At 33.1% G+C, this 13,604-nt stretch overlaps 1 protein-coding gene across 2 annotated transcripts; it reads left to right on the plus strand.

Annotated features, from left to right (window-relative positions):
- Window positions 1-2,285: 2,285 nt before the first annotated feature.
- On the plus strand, window positions 2,286-10,001 carry LOC148618865 (NAD-dependent protein deacylase sirtuin-6-like). Of its 2 annotated transcripts, none has more exons than XM_088578167.1 (7): window positions 2,286-2,358; window positions 3,140-3,263; window positions 3,601-3,840; window positions 4,127-4,213; window positions 7,748-8,085; window positions 8,371-8,564; window positions 9,475-10,001. In XM_088578167.1, the coding sequence occupies exons 2-7, from the start codon at window positions 3,140-3,142 to the stop codon at window positions 9,665-9,667; spliced, it is 1,176 nt and encodes a 391-aa protein (XP_088434293.1). In that variant the 5' UTR covers window positions 2,286-2,358; the 3' UTR covers window positions 9,668-10,001. The 2 variants fall into 2 exon arrangements, with proteins under 2 accessions (XP_088434293.1, XP_088434292.1); XM_088578166.1 differs by lacking the exon at window positions 2,286-2,358 and adding an exon at window positions 2,586-2,720.
- The last annotated feature ends 3,603 nt before the right edge of the window (window positions 10,002-13,604 follow it).

Here is a 13,604-nt window from a genome sequence, read left to right on the forward strand (position 1 = left end):
ATCCAATAAAATTCCAAATTTATATATAACTTCGTTTATAGAAGTCCTCGACTTTTCAAAACCACATAACCATATTTGATTGGTTACTTTCAATAAACGGATATCCCCATTTCTAATTATAGCAACATATAAAGTTTTCCAAAAACATTGATTTTGAAATTACTAACAAAGAGAGATAACTCAAACTTATTTCAAGGAACTTACTGTGTTTTATTCAATATCAGTTAATTAAAGTCTGTTTCACCAATTCAATTATTTCTGAAAAAAAAAGAAAAAAAATACACAGTTAAAAAGAATAATTATTTGATTTTAAATAAATGAAATAAAATAAAAAATACAAACAAAGTATTAGGTCATACTTAATTTTAATTTTCTTTAAAAAATTTTCTGTAGAAGTTAAAAACAGACATATGCATTAAAAAAATTCTTGTTTAAATATATATTGCTTACATTCAGTTTAAGAGTGCCTTCCAGAAGATCATTATTAAATTCGTCAACTGTGAGTTCATATTTGTCCGAACTTTTATTTTATTTTCCTCCAGTTTTAGTATTCCAATATATAATCTGTAAAATAGTAATTCAACATGTATCAAGTACTATATTTATAATAATTTATTATTGAATGCAAAATTAAAAACATAAAACGCAACTGATATAATGTACCAACAAAAGCAATTCTAAAATAACTTAAAATGCTAATCAAAAATTAAAAGCATAAAATACAACTAAAATAATGCTTTAACCAAATCCATTCTGAAATAATTGAAAAAGCACACAAAAGTTTATAATAATGCTCCCCCATTAGGTTAAAGCAACATATATAGCTTTGTGTTAATAAATAAGCAAACTTTTAAATAAAGTCTTTAATTCCACATGTATTTATTGTTAAAAGTTTTTTATATCTTCAGTAGTTAAAATATAATTGTTGTCACATTTAGTGGCATTAACAACACCAAGGACAGTCATTCTCAAAAGTGTTGAAGGATGAAATGAAGATTCTCTATGATTTAGTGGTTCATCTTCTTTTATGATGTCTTGTGCAACATATGTACCACACACCTGACAATTTTATTCAGATGGAATTCCTGTTTTGATTTGGTCTCATCGTTAACAAAATATGATTCACTTGAAAGCCATGTTTTTACTTTTGTATGTTTGCGTGTAAAATTGGATTCTATAATTCCTACCAAAGCCAAACAGAAAAAATATTAATTAACAAAAATCATAGAGAAAAAAAGTTTATAACTTGTGAAATATTGCAAACATCTTTATTTAATTCATTATTTCAACATCATAACAAACTGGCCATGACTACCTCATAAAGATGTTGAAATTAATGTTCAGTTGATATTTCGCAATATTATAATTTTCAGTCATTATGAAACCTAAAATAGTGCAGTTAAAAAACAATTATTGAACATCAAAACAGTCAAACTTATTTGATTATATTTAATTCCTTTAAATTTGGTTTCAATCCAAATTATATGAAATATAAGTGAAATTCATATACATATTTCATGTTATGGAAAGGTTTACTTTGACAGAAATAAAAAAAAAACCTCTTCACTAAAATGTATAGTTGTTAGAATGGTTTGGACCAACATGCACACCATAGAATCAAAAATACTTAATATTGATGATAATTGGTATATATACATACTAAGGGTTCTTCATGACCTTTTTTTACATGGCGCTGAATTAGAATTTAAAATTTAAAATTTAAATTTAGAATGTAATTGACATACATACAAAATCATTATTAATTGGTCAATGAAACAAAAGTGTGAGAAGCTGAGCCTGATTGTCTTTGTGCTAGACCAAAGAAGAAACAGCCCACATGTAGGCAACCCAACCAGACACATTATTTGGATTCTTTAATCTCAATTTTCAGATAATTTCCAAATGTTTAACCTTACCAAGTGACTATAAAGCAAACCTTTTCAGGTAGAATCTCCGTATACTATGTAATGTGAAGTATTTCTGAAAAAAAAATTGTTTCACTAAGAAAAATAGCCATACTTAATATTGATGATAATTTGTATATATACATACTATATATTTCGAGTAGTAGCACAAAGAAAAATACACCTCCCAACTTATTATAGAATAGGGCGAGCAATCAGCATTGTAAATTTTGGTCTTTTTATTTAATTTGATAGTGTAAAGAAAGATTTTGTACTGTCAGTAAACGTAATAAAGTTAAATAATGAACCAGGAATCGAAATTCATCGCTGACCACGGAAAATAAAATCCGGTTTTTAAATTTAGAATATAACAAAATTAGTTTATATTTACTCGATACTTAGCTTTCATATTGATTTGTTCATATAGGAAAACCTAAAGTGAACAATCAAGATTGTAAGTTTGTAAGTTTTGTGTATGCACTTCAATAATGAACAAAGTAATTCTTAAAAAGAATAGAAATATATTCTCAATATCATCCTAAATCAGATTTTTTTTAGAATTTCACATCTAGAAGCTTTTTATGGTGAATGCCAAATCATCGTTCGTCAAATATTTTCTGTTAACTTATGGCAAATGTACAAGGTCTATTATCGTTCGGACACTATAAACAAAGCTTTGGTACTGTCAGTTTGCGTACACAGGAAATAAAATCACGTTTATATTTAGAATATGACAAATAAGTTTATATTTACTCGTTACCTAGCTTTCATATTGATTTGTTTATATTGGAAAACCTGAGGAGAACAGTTAAGATTGTAAGTTTTGTATATACACTTCAACAATTAACAAAGTAAAACTTTAAAAGAATATATTCTTAATATCATCATAGATTTTATTTTAGAATTTTACATCCGGAAGCTTTTCAGTTATGGTCAATATCAAATCACTGTGTACCGAATATTTCCTGTTCAGTGATTGCAATTATTGTTCGTACACTACCATGACTATTGACAATTAGTATTAATACCTTTAAAACCACAGACAATTGAATACACCAAGATTAAATGGGAGACACTAACTGTCAGGGCCGAAGTACTTATTACCTATATCTATGTTAGGAGACTAACTCCATCCTCTAAATGGGAAGTTTCACAAACATGACCCTAATTGTCTAGAAAGAAAACTGTGATGTAATGAAGACATGGCAAATGAAGACAGTTGTATTGTTTTTCAGATGGCTAACAGTTCTGCAGTGATGAATTGTTCGTATACAAAGTGCGACGTTGGTGGTACAATAAAAGCAAATGATGCTAGAACTGACGTCAGAGGGTTTCACTTGTCTAAGTCAGAACGGAAAGGTGTGTAGCTCTCTTTCAGAACGGGACAACCAAACTGTTTTTAAAACAACTGCATGTCAGAAAACTTGACGTCATTGCTAGGGCGTGACGAGTAGGTCAAATGATAAACATACGCGGGACTATTGAAATGAGAATTTCACCCAAAATACAATCCATTCACTCTATATTGTTTACACGACAAACGTGTATTAGGCTAATTTTAACCCGCAAATAAATAATGCACAATAATCGAAGTTTGAGTAAATGACATGAAATTTCCCTTTGTTATCAAACCAAAAGGTTTCTCAAGAAAAATTTTATAAGAAATACCCGGATAAACATTTTTTAAACATTCCAGACCTACAAGCAAACTGGTCAGAAGATGGTTCTGCAACTTTCCATACTTCCTGTTGGAATACGCTCTTAAAAGCTACCGAAGTCGATTCGACAGAAATAAAACTTAAAGAACAAGAGAAAAAGTTAATCAAAGAAGCGAGAAAAACAGCTGAATATCATAACTCTGAAGATCATTTCCAGACTGAAGCAGACCGCATAGTCAAAATGCTGAAAAATTCATCATATTGTATTGGGTTTACTGGTAAGTTCATATAAATGAAACTATAAAAGCTTTATTATATATTGAAATTAGCAAAAAAGGGTTCTTTACATTTTGAAATAACCGAAAAGAAGTTCTTAACATTTTAATCAGTAAACTAAATCGTTACCATGGGTCACTCAGTTTTCGTATCAGTATGTAGAATTAAGTTTTAGCTCCAAACATCTATTTCCATCGAATTATTTACTATCTTACAAACAATCTCTATATACAAATGTATTTATTCTATTGATGTAAGTCTACCTATAAGAAACAATTTACTTCTCAGGTGCTGGTATATCGACAGCAGCGGGGATCGGTGATTTTAGAGGTATTCATGGTAAATGGACTAACAACGACAAGAGGCAGGCGTATGGTAAGTGTTCAGTTTGTTATTGTGTACAGTTATATTAACGATAAATACAATAAAACATCCTGTCAAACTAACTTGTTAATTGATTATGGTTACAGTACTTGGAATGAATGAATTCTATTATACCAATTGAAATATTATGTCCCCACCAGGAAATACTATCAATTTTTATACGCGTACGGTACTGTCGTCGTCGTCCGTGAACAATTTCATTATAAAAAAAAATAGAACATGCTTGATAGGGTACTTCAGTGTTAACCCTTTGCAGAACAGTATTGTCGTCTTTCATACCACTCAAAAATAAAGTTAGATGATTTAAATGCCTGTCTGTCCGACATAACGTTGCCGCGACTCCTTTGTAACTCACACATGCGAATATACGGACGATGACGTTGGCAGCGCCAAACTGTAAAAATGGAATTCCTATAAGTAACCATTTGTAATAAGATATTGGGTATCAAACCATCACTACCATTACTAATTGGTGATAGATTAATATTCGACGACGTCGACAGAGCAAACAGTCTGAATGTCTACTTTGCATTGCAGACACAATTAGATGACACAAAAGCTACAATGCCTGACAATACAATCAATCGAGAACATTAATAAGAAAATATGGTTTTAGATGCAATTGATGTCGTAGATGTACTTTCTATTTTGAATATTAACAAAGCCTCTGGACCAGACTTTATAAATCCTCGACTTCTAAAGGAGGTCTATCATAAAATACCACCGGCGACTCTGCCATTAACCAGTTTATGTCCGACGATATCGGGAAAAATCTATATAACGGGAAAGAAATAGTTGTCGTTTGTGACATAAGCAAGGCACTCCACCGCGTATGGCATAGAGGTATGTGTGGAGATCGGCGACACTGATTCAAAAATCTTTCTGGAATGGAACAAAGGGTGGTTCTCAGTGTTGGAAGTTCTGACTGGACATCCGTTGAAACTGGTGGTTCCCAGGGCTTCCTATAAGGACCCTTGCTGTTTTTTTTTCAATAAATATTGTAGAAGATTTTATTGCATGTGTTAAACTGTTTGCAAATGACACGGGCATTAATATAATAGTAGACAATCCTGCAATGGCTGCTGACATACTGAATAGATATCTTGAAAAGATTCATAACTGATCAAATCAGTGGTTAGTTAAATTTAACCCGCATAATACGGAAACGATAACGATATCCAGTCAAACCGATAAGCCAATACATCTATTTCTATATTTCTTTGGATTCTGAGATTGCTTCTCATAACCACTTGGACATTTATTTTTCAAGTAATGGTTCTTAGCATGAACACATTGAATAAAATGTTAAGAAAGCGTTTACCAGAGTAAAAGTTTTGCGTAAGTTGCCTTTGTTCATGACAGGTATGTCTTTTTCTTATATATCAGGCTTATCCTTGAATATACTGACGTCATTTGGCAAAATCACACCCAATATTTAGTAAACAAGTTGAAGAGTTCAGGTAGAAGCTATGCGCATTATCACGGGAGGAACAAAATTAACGTCATTAGAAATATTTTATCAAGATACAGGTTGGGAGACACTTTCAGCCAGAAGGGACAAACATCGACTTATTTTGTTATATAAGATTAAAAACAAGGAATCCCCAAGTTATTTATGTGACCTTGTTCCTAGTTCAGTTGGCGATTGACAGTCACTTTACTCGTCAAGTTCATAACATTGTTTATTTTCTTACACACACACACTTATACTCTGAATACTTTCTGCCTTCGACTATCCACGTGTGGAATAGTTTGCGATTGGATACACGAATATGTGGTTCATTCAGCATTTGTAAAAGTGAAGTAGAGACGTACAAAAATGCATGTCCAAAATTTTATTCTATAAGGGCAAGGCAAGGACAGATTCAAGGCTTTGCATGAACAGCCGAACCCTGAACGAGCATCTGTTCCTACGAAATCCTGCAGACTCTCCACACTGTTCAAGTGGTCATCCTATCATTTTCTTTTTCTGTGTCATAAGTACGACCAGCTTTACATCCTGTCGATATAAAGTTGTTATTGTATGGGTCAGATATTCTAATACTGGATGAAAATATTCATGTATTTAAACTTGTTCAAGAATACATTGTTCAGAGCAAACGTATCCAAAACATAAATTTCATGAAACATATAACTCCAGTCAAAGCACATGGATGTCTATGATGTTGCTCCACAATAGTCTATACTACAAAGGTGAGACTAGGATTAATTTGGGGTGTAAAGAGTTGAACTGTTGGTGAATGAGAGGTCAAAAAGGGTGCGGAAACTAGCTTTTTCCTGATTTTTAGACAATAACTTGAGTAAAAATGAAAGGATCTTTATTCAATTGTATTACGAGGTGCTGACTTCAAGAGGACTATGAAATTTATTTTTTTTTGTGGGTTGTGAATGGAGCAAATTAAGAATTAGGGGTCACCGAGGGGTCAAAGAAAAGTTTTTTTTTATTTCTAAATGTTAACTTGAGTAACAGGGTAGGGAATGGATCTCTTTGAAATATTATATCTTGCTACTTGCTGCTAGAGGAAGCTTGTTATTTAAAAGAGGGTCACTGGCCCTTGTAAAAATAGGTGTTTATTTAAATTTTATGTAGACGGTCTATTTCTCCTTAAATTTTAACCATTCTTTTTTTAATCAACTATTTTTATTTCTGGTCCGATTTTGAAAATCTTATTTCCACTGGGTTTCTCATGGAAATTACTACCTATATTTTTGGAAATGCTGGGCGTCCGTCCGTCCATCCGCGTTTTCCGCACTTTTTTTTGCTTATGCTTCTACCAAATAAGTTTGTTTTTGATACGTTGCCTTATTATGAAGAGTTACAGATTAAGTAACTTTTTTGTAATGCTTTTACAAAATTTTATTTTTTGTTTGTATACTTACTATGAGAAGTTACAGATTAAGTTCGACTTTGGTTACATTTGATTGATTTTTATGGAAGTTATGGCATTTGGACTTAGAAAACTTCAGTGAATTTAAAGTTTTCCGCACTTTTTTTCGCGGGGGACATTGGAACGCTGTTGTTTTATTCAATCAGTATTGAGGTATTTTTTTAAGAAGGGTTGAACAGGTTTTAAATGACTGCGATCAAATCTTGCTGCGCTTGGCGAAGCGTTTTGTTTAGGTTGTGACTGGAATCATAAGCAATTAGGGGCCATAAAGGTCAAATTCTTATTCTTCGTCAAATTTCTAATCATAATCAAAAACAAATGCAGCATCAAGTTTGAAAGCCTCAACTGTCTTGGGGTTGTCCTCTGCGGTCGTATCAAGGTGCGCACTGCCAGAATACCAGTTTTGTAAAAGATATTGCTGTTGACTTATTTTCTTTATAGCACTTCAAACAGAGGTGGGTTGTAAGATTTTGACATAAGTGTTTCGAGAGTTTGAAAAGGCAATTTGGCTTATGAACATTAAGGAACATTACATCAAACATCTTAATTTCAAAAGCTTTACTTACAAGTGGCAACTTAAACCAACTTAATCTTTATACTGAATTTATAAAGTCATTTTTTATTGAATACATTTCAGGAGATAAGTCGACATCTTCAGGTTCAGTTCCAAAAAGAAAGCGGGATTACCGCCTACCAACATACACCCACGAGGCTATATGTAAATTAATGGAACTGGATATAATTAAATACCTTATAAGTCAAAACACAGACGGCCTTCATAGACTCTCCGGAATCCCTGCTCAGAAAATATCGGAGCTCCATGGCAACGGATTTGAAGAGAAATGTGAGAAATGTAAAACTCGTGTAATGCGGAAGACTAACTGTAGGAACAAAGCATTGGTAGAGAAAGTACCACCACTCAAATGTAAAGGATGCAAACTAAACCACAGAACTGGAAATAAATGCTCACAACCTGTAAGTATAACACGCCGGTATAGTTATCGTTTCAGGGCAGACTCAGGATATGGGAAGTTTCTGACAATTTATTGAAGGCCCATAAACTACGTTTGTCTGTTTTCTTTTTCACTGTATGATAGGGTTAGGACAGTTTTTCTACTTGCATATTCCACCATGACCACAAACGAAAAACTAGAAAAACTAGACATTTCAAAATAGGCATTGTATATCATTTTTAATATTTTATTACATTAATATCATATGTGTAGTGTGTGTATATATATGATTTGTTTATAATGATAGGGTTGTGATGGCTATATGATGAATACCATTATTAACTTTGGAGACTGCTTAGAATCCCATGTCTTGTCTTCCGCTGAGGATAATGCTGAAAAATCAGACATGGTATTGTGTTTAGGTACAACCCTGAGGGTTACTCCTGCTGCTGATTTAGTGGTACTTGGCAAGAAACCGAACAGGCTTGTAATATGTAATAGGTATACTCTTCATTTTAAAAAAATGTCTGCTTCCTGCTACCCTACTAACCCAATGTCTTGTGCCAACCCCAAACATTTTATGGCCATATTTGGCACAAGCATCGTTAAATTCTTGTTTATTTCCTCGTTAACTCAATCTTGAATGTTTTTTGAAAAATTAAATAATTTTCCCACTACTTACCCCGTTTTTTTCCTTGCTGGTAGCAAGAGGCAATACTTTTTTCTCATTCTGTTGTTTTGGGAAAATTAATTGGGAGTTACAGCTAATATAATCGGTCAATGATATCTTTGTACAGTTTCATTTGTTTATTTCATTTTAAATGTATTATTATTAAGTGGTTACTCAATGTCTCAAGTTAACTATGATGCTAAAGTTTCAAAATAAAATCATTTATGACTCATAATTCTAAGGTATATTTCACTTCATATAAGAGTTATTTGGTTTGATTTGAAATTAATAATACTCACTGGGTTGGTTTCATGTAGCAAACATAATGATACGCCTTGTGACAACTACAAGACCTTGGAAAACAAATAAATAGATTCGTGGTAGAACAGCATATGGATGGGTTAAGCTAGTCATAATAGAGTAATTGTCTTACGGTAAGGGCAAGAGGGTAGGTTGATTGATTGATTGATTGATTGATTGTTGGGGATTAACGCCCGAGCAGCAATATTTCAGCTATATTCAGGCGATAAGAGGGTAGGTAAAGGCATCTACGAGTTTTTGACCATTTAATCATCTCATGACAGTCTAAAAATACAGTAATCATTATGTGGTCCCTTTCAATGCTTGATATGTTGGACACAGTACGATGATGTACATACCGAATCAAACTACAGAATCATCCTTATCTTTAAGAAATTATCTACATGTTATTTTTCTTTAGCATTTACATATTTTCCTCAGGCAAACGACACCATACGACGAGACATGTTCTGAGAAACTTTCTAATGGTGAGCCTTGTGGATCGCGTGTATACGGAGACTGTGACCGACTAATGAAACTAGTTATGAGGAAGCTTTTAGGCGGTGATGAAGTGGACAAATGGGAGAAAGATAGAGATCAGAGGGTTACTACCTACGATTTAGCAAGAATGTGAATGTGCAATAAGTCTATCTGGCGGAGGACATGAAAACACAACCCTTTGCTATGAAAAAAACATAATTTTTTATTAAGTAGTAAATCCTCAACAAATGCGCGAAATGACTTTTATAAGTGCATGTACTACTACTGAGTAATTGCACAATAGATACTCAACAACGTTTTCAAAATAATATTTTCTTTAATTTGCTTGATACACTGAATGATTTAAGAATCATGCTTATGTTACCTTTAATTAATCTTTTTACCTTTTAAGAACAGTTTACACTTGTTATTTTATCATGTATATGATGTGTTCACCAATATTTTTTTTATAAATCTCTTTAATCATAGTTTGAGTTTATAACAGATGAATAATGAGGCCATTTTGCTCCATTTAGGATCCAACAGAAAAAAGTAAGAACCAGGAAAATAATGGAAAATTTGAAAATACGCAAAAGTGTTAATTTCATTCGGTTGTAATCGTTCTGAATCAACATCGTCTACACCAACAACACAAAATTCGAATGTAATTTTATCCTATTCTTATTGTTTTAAAAAATACTTGAATTCCAAGCTAATACATAGAATTACAATATGGAGAAGGAAATAGCCTTGAATGTAAACCTACAAAGCAATTAAAAAAGCAACCCTAAAGAAAAGCGCGTAAAACAAAGGTATTTAGGGTCAGTCTTAAAGGTTCAAATGGGTAAAAAAGGGTAATAATCAAGTTCATATATAGGGAAGGGAGTTAAATAGCAAACGAACTTCCAAAATAAGTTGAGAGGTATCATTGTCGTGCTTTAGTTGTAGTGAACGGAATTTCATGAAATTTTGGTAAATAGTCACTTTTTGCTTGAGGAAGCTAGCTTATTGAAATGGAGTTACTGGCCCTTACCACTCTACGGAAGAGGTGAAATGGGGCAAAGTAGGCGTTGATTTCAAAATGATGCAAAAAATTTACTTCTCATTCAGTTTAAACAATTCGTATAATGGTATAATGCTGTAGTCATCGTCGGCAAACAACGAGTAAAAGTGATCAAATGACGTCATAACTTGATCTACATTTAGAGATCGATGGGAAAGGAAAACTATTGACCAAACTATACGAAAATGCAATGACTTTTCATTCCGTATTACCAACTTTCCTTTCACCTGTGGCAACATCCCTTCAGCACCTGCGTATGGAGTTTTTATATCACAACTCATACGTTATGCCACGGTTTGCCATGACTATGCAGACTTTTTGTACCGCGCGGGACTTCTTACAGTTTGGTTTCTGGAACAGGGTTATGTTGCTACAAGATTGAAGTCATCACTACAGAAGTTTTATGGTGGTCTTCATCATAAACTCGTGGATCGTTAGGGTGTATTCATCTGCACCATGAAAACTGATTTGTTCAACACGTCATAGTCGTCCTTTCCTCTTTCGTCTACCCTGGACTTGACTTTTTATGAGCAACTCGGTGGACGTTTCTAGCAAAGAAGAGGACGCTTACCCTGCCGGTGCACCTGGTCCATGTTCCGGTTTTTAGTGGAGTCCGAGTTTCACCTTTATTTTTGTTGCTATGTGTGTATTATTTTGGATATTTTATGTTCTTTGTTGTGAGTGTTTGTTTTTTATATTCTTTTGGTATCCGCTAGAATCTGTGTTCCCTTGATTATTTTGTGATATTGTACCACAATATGTCATGCCACAATAGGAGGCTGTGATTGATTTTGGACATTGTGTCTTGAACCGAAAAGAGACCAGAAACAAGCATTTTCCTATGTCAAGGGAAAAACAAGTGTGAGTCTTGAAGCTGAATCTAACTCTGTATTTTGATTTTTATACGATTGCGTTCGTATATTGGTATGGCGCTGTCGTCGTCGTCGACGTCCGTAGACACTTTGGTTTTCGTGATTGATCTTTATAAAAATTTTGTAACAAGGTTACAAGCATTTCCGAAAATTCTACTATACAACACCAGTAAAAGCATGGGAATGTCTATGGTAATGTTCCACAATATTCTATTCCACACTGGTAGGACTTGGATTGATTTTGGGGATAAAGACTCGAACTTGTCGGAGATTAGAGGCCAAAAGATGGGCCAGAAACATTCATTTTTCTGATACCCAGACAATAACGTGACTATTATTTCTGTTTTGTCTGATTTCAATTTTTTATTGGATACCTTATGCAGATCCGTGCCTAACTCCTGCGGTTTTGGGTAATAAGGAGTTAAGGGAGCCCCCCCCTCCCCCCCAAAAAAAAACCAAACAAAAAACAAAAAACAAAAAAAAAAACAATACTTCTTTTTTATTTATGGTCCGATTTCGATTTTTTTAAATTGAATTCTAAGTTTTGTGCTATATTGTGTCCGTAATAAATTGTAAGTTCCTTTACCGAAGTGTGTCACAAACTAATATTGTGTCCACACTTGCCCAAACTGTTGTCCACAGCGGTCGTATTATGCTGCGTTCTGTGAAGCAATTTATCGGATCCTGGACAATACAGTAATTTAATTTATTCTAGTCGCTGTCGTTTGTATTGAAAGGGAGGTAATCATATTCAAATATTATATTTGTAAATTTACATCGTACTATATTTATGTATATCAAGCAAGATTATTATTACTGTATATTTGTAAATGAATATGATTCTACTTAAATGTTGTTATAAATGCTGTAAGCATGAATTTTCACTCAGTTAGCTCACAATTAATTTTGGTGTTCTTTGATAAGTGTGTTGTTCCGTGTGTGGCAAAAAAATAAACTCTTGGTTTTACTTTTCCACTATATTTGAAATATGGATATCGACCGGGTTAAATTAGAGAACTGTTTAGAGTTCTTTGAACACTTTCATTCTGTATCAGAAACTTCAATTACAATCCAAAATCTGAGTGGTACTAATCTTGAATTGCCCAAACTGTTCAGGGCTGATCACTGCAGTTGTATAAAGCTATGCATTGTGATTTTTTTTCGCATTAAATTTTGTTTTAAGTACACTTAACAGATTTTGAAAAGCATTGTCAGTCTCTGAGTGTGTGTAAGGGGAGGGCGGTACAAAAAGGTGCAATAACCTAAAAATAAACTTTTTTAATTTCTGGTCCAATTCTGATTTTTTTCATTATTATGTTATTCATGAAATCTCTGCCTGCATTTTTTTAACAGATTTTAGATATTTCTTACAGCTTTCGAGTTCTAGTTATTGAGGACCAAAGGGGGCCGGGTCAAATAAAAACCTCAAAAAAGCCAAAAAAAAAAAAAACAAAAAAACTCTTTTTTAAATTTTTGGTGCGATTTTGAACTTATTTTCATTGGTTTCCTTATGAGAATCCCAGCCTACATTTTTCAATTAGGTTTCAGACGTTTAAGGGATCGAAGGTAAAGGTTTTTAATCACCTTTAAAAAATGCGGTCGTATTATGTTATGATACTGTCGCCGTTGTCGTCGTTAATCTTTCGTTTCCGTGTCATAACTTTAGTTGTAGTGACCCCATCATCAAATTTGTTATATTATTACTTGCTTCTAGAGGAAGCCTGCTGTTGAAAATAGGGTCAAGTGCTGGCCCCTGCCTTTCTACAAAAAGAGACAAAAAGGAAGTAAAATACATGTAGGTGTATATTTAAAAATAGATGAAGGCTCATTTTTTATTCAATTTTGACAATTCTTGTTTTTATTTGTTTCATATGAAATGCTGCCTTATGGATATTTAACAGATTTGAAATATTTCAGTTTATAGTAAATATTTTTTGTCTGATTTTTGAAATATTTTTATTGAATTTCGAATTGTATAGATGCTATAGTTGTTATGTCCATAACGAATTGTAGGTATCTGTGCTTAAGTGTGCCGAAAACTAACATTGTGTCCACACTTGCTCAAGTTGTTCTGGGTTCGGCCACTGCGGCCGTATCATGCTCCACTCTGCATAGTTTTATCATTTTTATTGTATTCCTCATGGAAATCCCTACAA

The sequence above is a fragment of the Perna viridis genome, chromosome 4 (genome assembly GCF_037379345.1).
Source record: "Perna viridis isolate PV_CMFRI_1.1 ecotype Kerala chromosome 4, ASM3737934v1, whole genome shotgun sequence".
Classification (NCBI taxonomy): Eukaryota; Metazoa; Mollusca; class Bivalvia; order Mytilida; family Mytilidae; genus Perna; species Perna viridis.